Source organism: Polyodon spathula, chromosome 8, assembly GCF_017654505.1.
Source record: "Polyodon spathula isolate WHYD16114869_AA chromosome 8, ASM1765450v1, whole genome shotgun sequence".
NCBI lineage: Eukaryota > Metazoa > Chordata > Actinopteri > Acipenseriformes > Polyodontidae > Polyodon > Polyodon spathula.
The window spans coordinates 50,967,661-50,983,228 of record NC_054541.1 but is presented as its reverse complement, the minus strand read 5'-3'; the positions used below and the strand labels follow the sequence as shown (position 1 = coordinate 50,983,228).

The following is a 15,568-nucleotide window of genomic DNA, read 5'->3' as shown; positions in this document are numbered from 1 at the left end:
ACCAATACAACACAGAGCCCAAACACAACCAATACAACACAGAGCCCAAACACAACACAGAGCCCAAACACAACCAATACAACACAGAGCCCAAACACAACAAATACAACACAGAGCCCAAACACAACACAGAGCCACAACACAGAGCCCAAACACAACCAATACAGAGCCCAAACACAACACAGAGCCCAAACACAACACAGAGCCCAAACACAACCAATACAACACAGAGCCCAAACACAACACAGAGCCCAAACACAACCAATACAACACAGAGCTCAACACAACACAGAGCCCAAACACAACACAGAGCCCAAACACAACACAGAGCCCAAACACAACCAATCACAACACAGAGCCCAAACACAACCAATACAACACAGAGCCCAAACACAACACAGAGCCCAAACACAACCAATACAACACAGAGCCCAAACACAACACAGAGCCCAAACACAACCAATACAACACAGAGCCCAAACACAACACAGAGCCCAAACACAACCAATACAACACAGAGCCCAAACACAACACAGAGCCCAAACACAACACAGAGCCCAAACACAACCAATACAACACAGAGCCCAAACACAACCAATACAACACAGAGCCCAAACACAACACATAGCAAAACAGAACCAATACAACACAGAGCCCAAACACAACACAGAGCCCAAACACAACACAATACAACACAGAGCCCAAACACAACACAGAGCCCAAACACAACAAATACAACACAGAGCCCAAACACAACAAACACAACACAGAGCCCAAACACAACCAATACAACACAGAGCCCAAACACAACACAGAGCCCAAACACAACAAATACAACACAGAGCACAAACACAACAAACACAACACAGAGCCCAAACACAACCAATACAACACAGAGCCCAAACACAACCAATACAACACAGAGCCCAAACACAACACAGAGCCCAAACACAACCAATACAACACAGAGCCCAAACACAACACACAAGCCCAAACACAGAGCCCAAACACAACCAATACAACACAGAGCCCAAACACAACACAGAGCCCAAACACAACCAATACAACACAGAGCCCAAACACAACCAAACACAACACAGAGCCCAAACACAACACAGAGCCCAAACACAACCAATACAACACAGAGCCAACACAACACAGAGCCCAAACACAACCAATACAACACAGAGCCCAAACACAACCAATACAACACAGAGCCCAAACACAACACAGAGCCCAAACACAACCAATACAACACAGAGCCCAAACACAACACAGAGCCCAAACACAACACAACAGAGCCCAAACACAACACAGAGCCCAAACACAACACAGAGCCCAAACACAACACAATACAACACAGAGCCCAAACACAACACAGAGCCCAAACACAACACAGAGCCCAAACACAACCAATACAACACAGAGCCCAAACACAACACAACACAGAGCCCAAACACAACCAATACAACACAGAGCCCAAACACAACACAGAGCCCAAACACAACCAATACAACACAGAGCCCAAACACAACACAGAGCCCAAACACAACCAAACACAACACAACACAGAGCACAAACACAAGCCCAAACACAACACAACACAGAGCCCAAACACAACCAATACAACACAGAGCCCAAACACAACACAGAGCCCAAACACAACACAGAGCCCAAACACAACCAATACAACACAGAGCCCAAACACAACACAGAGCCCAAACACAACCAATACAACACAGAGCCCAAACACAACACAGAGCCCAAACACAACAAACACAACACAGAGCCCAAACACAACCAATACAACACAGAGCCCAAACACAACACAGAGCCCAAACACAACAACACAGAGCCCAAACACAACCAATACAACACAGAGCCCAAACACAACACAGAGCCCAAACACAACCAATACAACACAGAGCCCAAACACAACACAGAGCCCAAACACAACCAATACAACACAGAGCCCAAACACAACACAGAGCCCAACACACAACACAGAGCCCAAACACAACACAACAGCCCAAACACAACACAGCCCAAACCCAAACACAACACAGAGCCCAAACACAACACAGAGCCCAAACACAACACAGAGCCCAAACACAACAAACACAGAGCCCAAACACAACCAATACAACACAGAGCCCAAACACAACACAGAGCCCAAACACAACCAATACAACACAGAGCCCAAACACAACCAATACAACACAGAGCCCAAACACAACACAGAGCCCAAACACAACCAATACAAGCCCAAACACAACACAGAGCCCAAACACAACCAATACAACACAGAGCCCAAACACAACACAGAGCCCAAACACAACCAGAACAACACAGAGCCCAAACACAACACAGAGCCCAAACACAACCAATACAACACAGAGCCCAAACACAACCAACACAACACAGAGCCCAAACACAACACAGAGCCCAAACACAACACAGAGCCCAAACACAACAAATACAACACAGAGCCCAAACACAACACAGAGCCCAAACACAACACAGAGCCCAAACACAACCAATACAACACAAAGCCCAAACACAACACAGAGCCCAAACACAACAAATACAACACAGAGCCCAAACACAACACAGAGCCCAACACAGAGCCCACAACACAGAGCCCAAACACAACACAGAGCTCAAACACAACACAGAGCCCAAACACAACCAATACAACACAGAGCCCAAACACAACCAATACAACACAGAGCCCAAACACAACCAATACAACACAGAGCCCAAACACAACACAGAGCCCAAACACAACACAGAGCCCAGATCCCGTACCTCAAGGGGTTTGAGATAAAAGGGTTCAAGTTCAGGTTCAGGAGGGGTTCAGGTTCGGTTTGGGTTCTGGTTCAGGAGGGGTTCATGTTCAGTTTGGGTTCTGGTTCGGTTCAGGTTCAGGTTCAGGAGAGGTTCAGGTTTGGTTTGGGTTCTGGTTCGGTTCAGGTTCAGGTTCAGGAGGGGTTCAGGTTCGGTTCAGGTTCAGGTTCAGGAGGGGTTCAGGTTTGGTTTGGGATCTGGTTCGGTTCAGGTTCAGGTTCAGGAGGGGTTCAGGTTCGGTTTGGGTTCTGGTTCGGTTCAGGTTCAGGAGGGGTTCTGGTTCGGTTCAGGTTCAGGAGGGGTTCAAGTTTGGTTTGGGTTCTGGTTCGGTTCAGGTTCAGGTTCAGGAGGGGTTCAGGTTCAGGTTCAGGAGGGGTTCAGGTTCGGTTTGGGTTCTGGTTCGGTTCAGGTTTTGGTTCAGGAGGGGTTCAGGTTCGGTTCGGATTCTGTTTTGGTTCTGGTTCTGGTTCTGGTTCTGGTTCAGGTTGGGTTCGGGTTCGGGTTCTGGTTCGTGTTCTGGTTCAGGTTCAGGTTGGGTTCGGTTGGGTTCGGGTTCTGACTCGGTTCAGGTTCGGGAGCGATGCTGTCATCTGTAGAAACAGCTCAATATCCGCACACTGGTTTTATTTCAAGGGTGCTCTTCAGCATGGGATGTGAAGTCATTCAATTATTCCTGCTGTTTTTCATGCAGTGCACATCTCCTTACTACAGCCAGGCACTCGTCTGCTCAAGCACTTTGAGAATGAAATCTGAATGCACACGGAGCGGGCTGACTGACACACTAACTCACTCACACACACACACACACACTCGTTCACTCGCTCGATCACTTGCACACGCATGCACGCTTGATCACAAGCGCGCATGCACGCTCGCACACACCCACACTTGGGTGTGGGGAAAGGTGGCTGAGGGAAGGTCCAAGAAGCTGCACCCTTTAACATCCTTGCAAAGCAAAATGTAGTTCGGAGGTGATAGGTAACCCAAACTACATTTCCCAGTGGGCTATGCGAGCCAACTGATTTCTTGCCCAGGCTTAATGCAAACCACCTGGGATCAATCAAGGAGGTATAAAAGCAGGTATCTGGTGTTAGTTGTGGCCCCGAACTGCGGGCTGATACATGCATGTAGACCCAGCGCCTGGTGAAAGACAAAATACAGTTGAGGGAGTTTAAAATACAAACACACACACACACACACACACACACACACACACACACACACACGCACACACACACTCTCACACACACACAAATACACACAGACACACTCATACAAACACAGAATCGTGGTAAGGACAATCGTTTTGTCACACTGATTATTAAATGCCTGGAATTAACAATTATTGTTAATAATTGTTTTTGAATCCATTTACCATGTCCCTTTGCTGAGCTGTCTCCTCACCATGAGCGGGACCGGACTGTGGGGCTGAGGGGTTACACCTGCACAGACGGGACAGGCTTTACCGCTCAGGATGGGACCGGACTGTGGGGCTGAGGGGTTACACCTGCACAGACGGGACAGGCTTTACCGCTCAGGATGGGACCGGACTGTGGGGCTGAGGGGTTACACCTGCACAGACGGGACAGGCTTTACCGCTCAGGATGGGACCGGACTGTGGGGCTGAGGGGTTACACCTGCACAGACGGGACAGGCTTTACCGCTCAGGATGGGACCGGACTGTGGGGCTGAGGGGTTACACCTGCACAGACGGGACAGGCTTTACCGCTCAGGATGGGACCGGACTGTGGGGCTGAGGGGTTACACCTGCACAGACGGGACAGGCTTTACCGCTCAGGATGGGACCGGACTGTGGGGCTGAGGGGTTACACCTGCACAGACACACACTGGGATTTTATGTGTGATCTTCACCATCTGTTTTCTACTGGCTTCTGTTTCTTGTAGTGCAGGGAGTTGGGCGAGTGGATCATTGGGTTCCATTGCATTCCCTCCTGCCTGCCACTGGGGGCCTCTGTGAGTTACTGCTGCTCTCAACAGCAGAATATCAGCTCTGACACGTTTATCCTGCGTTACACCTCTGGAACTAGAACAGAACTGAACAAGCCCTCTGAAATGTTGAAAGCACTGCAGTATAATGTGAGAGGCTTTGCGGAGGAGCTGCAGCCATGCTGTTTGAACATGCACACGCTGCATAAGAGAGGATCCAGAGATGAAGGAGCTGCTCATAATTCAGCTGGAGAATTTGAATAATTATCATCTTAACTACCATCAGCCCGCAGTCTTTTTAAATTGGTAAGCAGCCATTAACCAGTTTTTTTTCACCTCATCTTCATTCTTTCCCAGTTGCAGCAGTCACTTCAATGAGTGATAATATCAAATCCTCTTCTCTCCCAGGTCCCAGAACCCAGACACCGTTTCACTTTCCTGTCTACGGACCGCTTGTGGATTTGATCAGGGTTCAAATGCATGAAGCCTCAAGTAATAACCAGGCTTGTTTCAGCAGGGCACACTGCTGCACGGTCAGTAGACAAGTCTACTCTTGAGAGAACGCTGTATTGCATGTACTTACACTGTGCATGTACTGTGCTTAACAGACCTGAGACGAGAATACATTTTGTCTCCAAACAAATAATACTTTGAAATATATTTAAATATTGGGCAAACTTTATACAAATATCACTTTAAACATGAAGTAAATCTTCTTTGAACCCTATAATCAGAAGTTGGGAATTGTGACTGAATTGAGGCTGTCTGATAATACTGGGGTGAAATGAACTGAATCCAGGGAGTAGCCTCATCCTCAGAATGCATAGCATCAGTGTTTCAAAGGCCTGTCCCTGTCTGCACCCTGCTCTCTCACACCTCTCCAGACAGCTCCTCTCTGTGCACTGTCCCTGTCTGCACCCTGCTCTCTCACACCTCTCCAGACAGCTCCTCTGTGACCTGTCCCTGTCTGCACCCTGCTCTCTCACACCTCTCCAGACAGCTCCTCTCTGTGACCTGTCCCTGTCTGCACCCTGCTCTCTCACACCTCTCCAGACAGCTCCTCTCTGTGCACTGTCCCTGTCTGCACCCTGCTCTCTCACACCTCTCCAGACAGCTCCTCTGTGCACTGTCCCTGTCTGCACCCTGCTCTCTCACACCTCTCCAGACAGCTCCTCTCTGTGCACCTGTCCCTGTCTGCACCCTGCTCTCTCACACCTCTCCAGACAGCTCCTCTGTGTGACCTGTCCCTGTCTGCACCCTGCTCTCTCACACCTCTCCAGACAGCTCCTCTCTGTGACCTGTCCCTGTCTGCACCCTGCTCTCTCTCACACCTCTCCAGACAGCTCCTCTATGTGCACTGTCCCTGTCTGCACCCTGCTCTCTCACACCTCTCCAGACAGCTCCTCTGTGCACTGTCCCTGTCTGCACCCTGCTCTCTCACACCTCTCCAGACAGCTCCTCTCTGTGCACTGTCCCTGTCTGCACCCTGCTCTCTCACACCTCTCCAGACAGCTCCTCTATGTGCACTGTCCCTGTCTGCACCCTGCTCTCTCACACCTCTCCAGACAGCTCCTCTCTGTGCCCTGTCCCTGTCTGCACCCTGCTCTCTCACACCTCTCCAGACAGCTCCTCTCTGTGCCCTGTCCCTGTCTGCACCCTGCTCTCTCACACCTCTCCAGACAGCTCCTCTCTGTGACCTGTCCCTGTCTGCACCCTGCTCTCTCACACCTCTCCAGACAGCTCCTCTCTGTGACCTGTCCCTGTCTGCACCCTGCTCTCTCACACCTCTCCAGACAGCTCCTCTCTGTGACCTGTCCCTGTCTGCACCCTGCTCTCTCACACCTCTCCAGACAGCTCCTCTCTGTGACCTGTCCCTGTCTGCACCCTGCTCTCTCACACCTCTCCAGACAGCTCCTCTCTGTGACCTGTCCCTGTCTGCACCCTGCTCTCTCACACCTCTCCAGACAGCTCCTCTCTGTGCACTGTCCCTGTCTGCACCCTGCTCTCTCACACCTCTCCAGACAGCTCCTCTATGTGCACTGTCCCTGTCTGCACCCTGCTCTCTCACACCTCTCCAGACAGCTCCTCTCTGTGCCCTGTCCCTGTCTGCACCCTGCTCTCTCACACCTCTCCAGACAGCTCCTCTCTGTGACCTGTCCCTGTCTGCACCCTGCTCTCTCACACCTCTCCACACAGCTCCTCTCTGTGACCTGTCCCTGTCTGCACCCTGCTCTCTCACACCTCTCCAGACAGCTCCTCTCTGTGCCCTGTCCCTGTCTGCACCCTGCTCTCTCACACCTCTCCAGACAGCTCCTCTATGTGCCCTGTCCCTGTCTGCACCCTGCTCTCTCACACCTCTCCAGACAGCTCCTCTCTGTGCACCTGTCCCTGTCTGCACCCTGCTCTCTCACACCTCAGCTCCAGTCCCTGTCTGCACAGCTCCTCTATGTGCACTGTCCCTGTCTGCACCCTGCTCTCTCTCACACCTCTCCAGACAGCTCCTCTCTGTGCCCTGTGCCTGTCTGCACCCTGCTCTCTCACACCTCTCCAGACAGCTCCTCTCTGTGCCCTGTCCCTGTCTGCACCCTGCTCTCTCACACCTCTCCAGACAGCTCCTCTCTGTGCCCTGTCCCTGTCTGCACCCTGCTCTCTCACACCTCTCCAGACAGCTCCTCTCTGTGCACTGTCCCTGTCTGCACCCTGCTCTCTCACACCTCTCCAGACAGCTCCTGTGCCCTGTCCCTGTCTGCACCCTGCTCTCTCACACCTCTCCAGACAGCTCCTCTCTGTGACCTGTCCCTGTCTGCACCCTGCTCTCTCACACCTCTCCAGACAGCTCCTCTTTGTGCCCTGTCCCTGTCTGCACCCTGCTCTCTCACACCTCTCCAGACAGCTCCTCTCTGTGCCCTGTCCCTGTCTGCACCCTGCTCTCTCACACCTCTCCAGACAGCTCCTCTCTGTGAGCCTGTCCCTGTCTGCACCCTGCTCTCTCACACCTCTCCAGACAGCTCCTCTCTGTGACCTGTCCCTGTCTGCACCCTGCTCTCTCACACCTCTCCAGCACCTGTCCTGTCTGCACCCTGCTCTCTCACCCCTCTCCAGACTGTGTGCCCTGTCCCTGTCTGCACCCTGCTCTCTCACACCTCTCCAGACAGCTCCTCTATGTGCACTGTCCCTGTCTGCACCCTGCTCTCTCACACCTCTCCAGACAGCTCCTCTCTGTGACCTGTCCCTGTCTGCACCCTGCTCTCTCACACCTCTCCAGACAGCTCCTCTCTGTGACCTGTCCCTGTCTGCACCCTGCTCTCTCACACCTCTCCAGACAGCTCCTCTCTGTGCCCTGTCCCTGTCTGCACCCTGCTCTCTCACACCTCTCCAGACAGCTCCTCTCTGTGAGCCTGTCCCTGTCTGCACCCTGCTCTCTCACACCTCTCCAGACAGCTCCTCTCTGTGCCCTGTCCCTGTCTGCACCCTGCTCTCTCACACCTCTCCAGACAGCTGTGTGCCCTGTGCCTGTCTGTACCCTGCTCTCTCACACCTCTCCAGACAGCTCCTCTTTGTGACCTGTCCCTGTCTGCACCCTGCTCTCTCACACCTCCCCAGACAGCTCCTCTATGTGACCTGTCCCTGTCTGCACCCTGCTGTTTCACACCTCTCCAGACAGCTCCTCTCTGTGACCTGTCCCTATCTGCACCCTGCTCTCTCACACCTCTCCAGACAGCTCCTCTCTGTGCCCTGTCCCTGTCTGCCTGTCTGCACCCTGCTCTCTCACACCTCTCCAGACAGCTCCTCTCTGTGCCCTGTCCCTGTCTGCACCCTGCTCTCTCATACCTCCCCAAACAGCTCCTCTGTGACCTGTCCCTGTCTGCACCCTGCTCTCTCACACCTCTCCAGACAGCTCCTCTCTGTGACCTGTCCCTGTCTGCACCCTGCTCTCTCACACCTCTCCAGACAGCTCCTCTCTGTGCCCTGTCCCTGTCTGCACCCTGCTCTCTCACACCTCTCCAGACAGCTCCTCTCTGTGAGCCTGTCCCTGTCTGCACCCTGCTCTCTCACACCTCTCCAGGCAGCTCCTCTATGTGAGCCTGTCCCTGTCTGCACCCTGCTCTCTCACACCTCTCCAGACAGCTGTGTGCCCTGTGCCTGTCTGCACCCTGCTCTCTCACACCTCTCCAGACAGCTCCTCTCTGTGAGCCTGTCCCTGTCTGCACCCTGCTCTCTCACACCTCTCCAGACAGCTCCTCTCTGTGCCCTGTCCCTGTCTGCACCCTGCTCTCTCACACCTCTCCAGACAGCTCCTCTCTGTGCGCCTGTCCCTGTCTGCACCCTGCTCTCTCACACCTCTCCAGACAGCTCCTCTATGTGCCCTGTCCCTGTCTGCACCCTGCTCTCTCACACCTCTCCAGACAGCTCTGTGCCCTGTCCCTGTCTGCACCCTGCTCTCTCACACCTCTCCAGTCTGCACTGTCCCTGTCTGCACCCTGCTCTCTCACACCTCTCCAGACAGCTCCTCTCTGTGCCCTGTGCCTGTCTGCACCCTGCTCTCTCACACCTCTCCAGACAGCTCCTCTCTGTGAGCCTGTGCAATCACAATCACAACCTGTTTGTGTTTAGAGAGTGCATCTGTTTCTCTCTGTGTCACGCTCAGATTGAGAGGGAGGAGCAGCAATCACCAGCATTTGAAAAAGCTGCTGAAAGGAACATTTAATAAGTAATTAGGAAAGTGTCACGCATCAGGCAGGATCAAACATAAAAGGATGCTGACCTACATTCAGCAGGCAGGAGAGAGAGCTCCTTCAGTGCAGCAGGTGCAAACCCAACCCTGAGGAATGTGTTATCCTGAATGTTATCCCCTAACCACCTGCCCAGGAACCATTCTCAGTGCCGTTTTCATTTGATTTTACAGATGAGGCCTCTGGTATTTCTGTGGCCTGACTGAAGTGAATTGGACCCAGTGCTGGTACCCACCCTTGGTGTCGGCCAGCAGCTCGTCTGGAAGCAGGCTGTTCTGCCGGTTCCCCAGGACGAAGGCGAGGAAGGACAGGATGAGCGCATCCAGGATCCCCATGATAGCCAGGATGTAGGCCCAGCGCATGGAGCACGCCCCCAGGGTGTACTTGTCTGTGTGCTCGCCACACATGCGCCTCACCTCGTCAGAGTCCCAGCCATCAGGGAAGATCAGACAGCCCAGCACCAGACAGGCCGCTGTGAGGAGGAAGAGGGGGAGACAGAGGGGGAGAGGGAGAGAGGGAGAGGAAGAGAAAGGGGGAGAGAGAGGGTGGAGGGAGAGTGGGGGAGAGGGAGAGAGAAGGGGAGGGGAGAGAAAGAGAGAGGGGAAGGTGTGAGTGGGGGAGGGGGGGAAAGAGAGTGGAGAGGAAGGGAGATAGAAGGGGAGTGAGAGGAGAGGGAGGTAGAGAGAGGGGAGAGGGAGAGAGAGAGATGGGGAGTGAGGGAAGTGGGAGGGAGAGAGGGGAGCGTGAGCACAGGTGTGATTTACACGGGGGACATAGCGTGTGATATAATATACTGTGTTTTATTGCATTGCAGTGTTGCATTCAGCACCATGGCCAGCTCCAGCTCCTGCCTGCAGGTCTGCTCACAGGACCCACACTGCAGACCCAGGAGAGCAGAGGCATTGCCCTCGGGGCAGCCCCACAGAAACTCTCACTCTCACACATGTACTAGATGGGAATGCAGCAGTTCATGAACCTGGCAAAACAGGAGGTTAGCTAACATCATACAATCACATTTCACAGCTCGTTTCATCCTCCATCTGAGACACTGTCTCTCCTCCTTTCCTTCTCCCACTTTTCTCACTCCCCCTCTCCTCCCTTCCCTCTTTCCTCAGCCACTCTTCCACACAGCCTCCTCTCCCTCTCTTCTCTCTCATCTCTTTCTCTTTTGCATTTCTCCACAGGCAGTTAGCAAAGGAGCTGTTTTGAACAACAGATTCATGCAATGCAGAGCTCTTATGTTTTTCTTCTTATAATTACTGCAGCACCTGTTACACAAGTCACATACACACTGAGACACACACACACAGGCAGGGCAGCGAGCGCAGCCCCGTGAGCGAGCGCAGCCCCGTGAGCGAGCGCGCAGCAGGCAGGGCAGCCCTGTGAGCGAGCGCAGCCCCGTGAGCGAGCGCGCGCAGGCAGGGCAGCGAGCGCAGCCCCGTGAGCGAGCGAGCGCAGGCAGGGCAGCGAGCGCAGCCCCGTGATCGAGCGCGCGCAGGCAGGGCAGCGAGCGCAGCCCCGTGAGCGAGCGCGCGCAGGCAGGGCAGCGAGCGCAGCCCCGTGAGCGAGCGCAGCCCCGTGAGCGAGCGAGCGCAGGCCCGTGAGCAGCGAGCGCAGCCCCGTGAGCGAGCGCGCGCAGGCAGGGCAGCGAGCGCAGCCCCGTGAGCGAGCGCAGCCCCGTGAGCGAGCGAGCGCAGCCCCGTGAGCGAGCGCGCGCAGGCAGGGCAGCGAGCGCAGCCCCGTGAGCGAGCGCGCGCAGGCAGGGCAGCGAGCGCAGCCCCGTGAGCGAGCGCGCGCAGGCAGGGCAGCGAGCGCAGCCCCATGAGCGAGCGCGCGCAGGCAGGGCAGCGAGCGCAGCCCCGTGAGCGAGCGCGCGCAGGCAGGGCAGCGAGCGCAGCCCCGTGAGCGAGCGCGCGCAGGCAGGGCAGCGAGCGCAGCCCCGTGAGCGAGCGCACGCAGGCAGGGCAGCGAGCGCAGCCCCATGAGCGAGCGCGCGCAGGCAGGGCAGCGAGCGCAGCCCCGTGAGCGAGCGCGCGCAGGCAGGGCAGCGAGCGCAGCCCCGTGAGCGAGCGCGCGCAGGCAGGGCAGCGAGCGCAGCCCCGTGAGCGAGCGAGCGCAGGCAGGGCAGCAAGCGCAGCCCTGTGAGCGAGCGCAGCCCCGTGAGCGAGAGCACACAGGCAGGGCAGCGAGTGCAGCCCCGTGAGCGAGCGAGCGCAGGCAGGGCAGCGAGCGCAGCCCCGTGAGCGAGCGCAGCCCCGTGAGCGAGCGAGCGCAGGCAGGGCAGCGAGCGCAGCCCCGTGAGCGAGCGCAGCCCCGTGAGCGAGCGCAGCCCCGTGAGCGAGCGCAGCCCCGTGAGCGAGCGCGCAGGCAGGCAGGGCAGCGAGCACAGCCCCGTGAGCGAGCGCACGCAGGCAGGGCAGCGAGTGCAGCCCTGTGAGTGAGCGCGGGGCAGCGATCGCAGACTCGTGTGCGAGCGCACAATATAGCTTATCCTCTCTGAGAGAGAGAGAGAGATTTAATTTGATTAACAATCCCACACCTCACTTCCCCTGGGCGCTGAATCATTTCTAAAGAGGATTTAATGGCTGGTCTGTGCAGATTGATATCGCTATCCTGACATGCTCTCTGCAAGCCAACAGCCCTGCCCCACTGCAAGGGGCATCAAGAAACAATAAGAGAAAAGCAAACACTGTGATATACCAATGCTGTCTGAACATTGTATTAAAATCTATGATTACAATAGTGAGTGAATACTGAGTGAGCGTCTATGATTACAATACTGAGTGAGCGTCTATGATTACAATACTGAGTGAGCGTCTATGATTACAATACTGAGTGAATACTGAGTGAGCATCTATGATTACAATACTGAGTGAGCGTCTATGATTACAATACTGAGTGAATACTGAGTGAGCGTCTATGATTGCAATACTGAGTGAATACCGAGTGAGCGTCTACGATTACAATACTGAGTGAATACTGAGTGAGCGTCTATGATTACAATACTGAGTGAGTGTCTATGATTACAATACTGAGTGAATACTGAGTGAGCGTCTATGATTACACTACTGAGCGAATACTGAGTGAGCGTCTATGATTACAATACTGAGTGAGCGTCTATGATTACAATACTGAGTGAGCGTCTATGATTACAATACTGAGTGAATACTGGTTGAGTGTCTATGATTACAATACTGAGTGAATACTGAGTGAGCGTCTATGATTACAATACTGAGTGAATACTGACTGAGCGTTTATGATTACACTACTGAGTGAGCGTCTATGATTACAATACTGAGTGAATACTGAGTGAGCGTCTATGATTACAATACTGAGTGAATACTGAGTGAGCGTCTATGATTACAATAGTGAGTGACTACTGAGTGAGCGTCTATGATTACAATACTGAGTGAATACTGAGTGAGCGTCTATGATTACAATACTGAGTGAGTGTCTATGATTACAATACTGAGTGAATACTGAGTGAGCGTCTATGATTACAGTACTGAGTGAGTGTCTATGATTACAATACTGAGTGAGTGTCTATGATTACAATACTGAGTGAATACTGAGTGAGCGTCTATGATTACAGTACTGAGTGAGTGTCTATGATTACAATACTGAGTGAGTGTCTATGATTACAATACTGAGTGAATACTGAGTGAGCGTCTATGATTACAATACTGAGTGAATACTGAGTGAGCATCTATGATTACAATACTGAGTGAATGCTGAGTGAGCGTCTATGATTACAATACTGAGTGAATACTGAGTGAGCATCTATGATTACAATACTGAGTGAGTGTCTATGATTACAATACTGAGTGAGCGTCTATGATTACAATACTGAGTGAGTGTCTATGATTACAATACTGAGTGAATACTGAGTGAGCGTCTATGATTACAATACTGAGTGAGCGTCTATGATTACAATACTGAGTGAATACTGAGTGAGCGTCTATGATTACAATACTGAGTGAATACTGAGCCGACACAACATCAGTGTGGTTCCAGCCTCTCCCCGTCCAGCCCTGTGGCTGACTACATAAAGGATACCGAATGATCGCTCGTGGTGCAGTTTTTATTCACCACAGGAGGATGTCCCACTAAACCACGAGCCCCCGACAGACTGTGCTTCGACGCGGATTCACTACAAATCATGCTTATGATCTCTTCTCAACTGTCATTTTAGATAGGACCTGAATTCCAGCAGCACCCCACTGAACTGGAAAGCAAGCCAACACACATTGAAAAGAGTCCTGGCAAGGGTGCTATCCGATGCTAGATATGCCCACGCTTGTGGTGTACACTTCCATACTGTTCCTAAAGGAATACTGCACACTTCACAGCTCCAGTCCCCCGACTGCAGCAACAGCTGTGGCTTGGCAGTGCTGTCCACTGTCATTATCATCAGGCATGGTTTGTGTGGAGCTGTGCATGAACACCTCCACCAGCAGAGTGTGCATGAACAACACCAGCAGAGTGTGCATGAACAACACCAGCAGAGTGTGCATGAACAACACCACCAGCAGAGTGTGCATGAACAACTCCACCAGCAGAGTGTGCATGAACAACACCAGCAGAGTGTGCATGAACAACACCAGCAGAGTGTGCATGAACAACACCAGCAGAGTGTGCACGAACAACACCAGCAGAGTGTGCATGAACAACACCAGCAGAGTGTGCATGAACAACACCACCAGAGTGTGCATGAACAACACCAGCAGAGTGTGCATGAACAACACCAGCAGAGTGTGCATGAACAACTCCACCAGCAGAGTGTGCATGAACAACACCAGCAGAGTGTGCATGAACAACACCAGCAGAGTGTGCATGAACAACACCAGCAGAGTGTGCACGAACAACACCAGCAGAGTGTGCATGAACAACACCAGCAGAGTGTGCATGAACAACACCAGCAGCAGAGTGTGCATGAACAACACCAGCAGAGTGTGCATGAACAACACCACCAGCAGAGTGTGCATGAACAACTCCACCAGCAGAGTGTGCACGAACAACACCACCATGCAGAGTGTGCATGAACAACACCAGCAGAGAGTGTGCATGAACAACACCAGCAGCAGAGTGTGCATGAACAACACCAGCAGAGTGTGCATGAACAACACCAGCAGAGTGTGCATGAACAACACCAGCAGAGTGTGCATGAACAACTCCAGCAGAGTGTGCACGAACAACACCAGCAGAGTGTGCATGAACAACACCACCAGCAGAGTGTGCATGAACAACACCACCAGCAGAGTGTGCATGAACAACACCACCAGCAGAGTGTGCATGAACAACACCACCAGAGAGTGTGCATGAACAACACCAGCAGAGTGTGCATGAACAACACCACCAGCAGAGTGTGCATGAACAACTCCAGCAGAGTGTGCATGAACAACACCAGCAGAGTGTGCATGAACAACACCAGCAACATGAACAACTCCAGCAGCAGAGTGTGCATGAACAACACCAGCAGAGTGTGCATGAACAACACCAGCAGAGTGTGCATGAACAACACCAGCAGAGTGTGCATGAACAACACCAGCAGAGTGTGCATGAACAACACCAGCAGAGTGTGCATGAACAACACCAGCAGAGTGTGCACGAACAACACCAGCAGAGTGTGCATGAACAACACAGCAGAGTGTGCATGAACAACTCCAAGCAGAGTGTGCATGAACAACACCAGCAGAGTGTGCATGAACAACACCAGAGTGTGCATGAACAACACCAACAGAGTGTGCATGAACAACACCACCAGAGTGTGCATGAACAACACCAGCAGAGTGTGCATGAACACCAGCAGAGTGTGCAACACCAGCAGAGTGAACAACACCAGCAGAGTGTGCATGAACAACTCCACCAGCAGAGTGTGCATGAACAACACCAGCAGAGTGTGCATGAACAACACCAGCAGAGTGTGCATGAACAACACCAGAACAACACCAGAGAGTGTGCACGAACAACACCAGCAGAGTGTGCATGAACAACACCAGCAGCAGAGTGTGCATGAACAACACCAGCAGCAGAGTGTGTGC

General features: G+C 53.0%; 1 protein-coding gene and 1 long non-coding RNA gene across 3 annotated transcripts in view; one reads left to right on the top strand and one right to left on the bottom strand.

The window, feature by feature from the left end:
• LOC121320133 (LHFPL tetraspan subfamily member 3 protein) overlaps window positions 1–15,568 on the bottom strand; it is a 70,043-nt gene that overhangs the window by 3,411 nt on the left and 51,064 nt on the right. For both annotated transcript variants that reach the window (XM_041258390.1, XM_041258391.1), the window contains exon 2: window positions 9,763–9,999. In XM_041258390.1, the coding sequence (XP_041114324.1) occupies window positions 9,763–9,999 (237 nt within the window). The remainder of the gene's footprint in view (window positions 1–9,762; window positions 10,000–15,568) is intronic.
• On the top strand, window positions 5,009–9,778 carry LOC121320135. The gene is made up of 3 exons (XR_005950794.1): window positions 5,009–5,100; window positions 5,203–5,327; window positions 9,701–9,778. It is a non-coding gene; the product is annotated as an uncharacterized LOC121320135 (long non-coding RNA).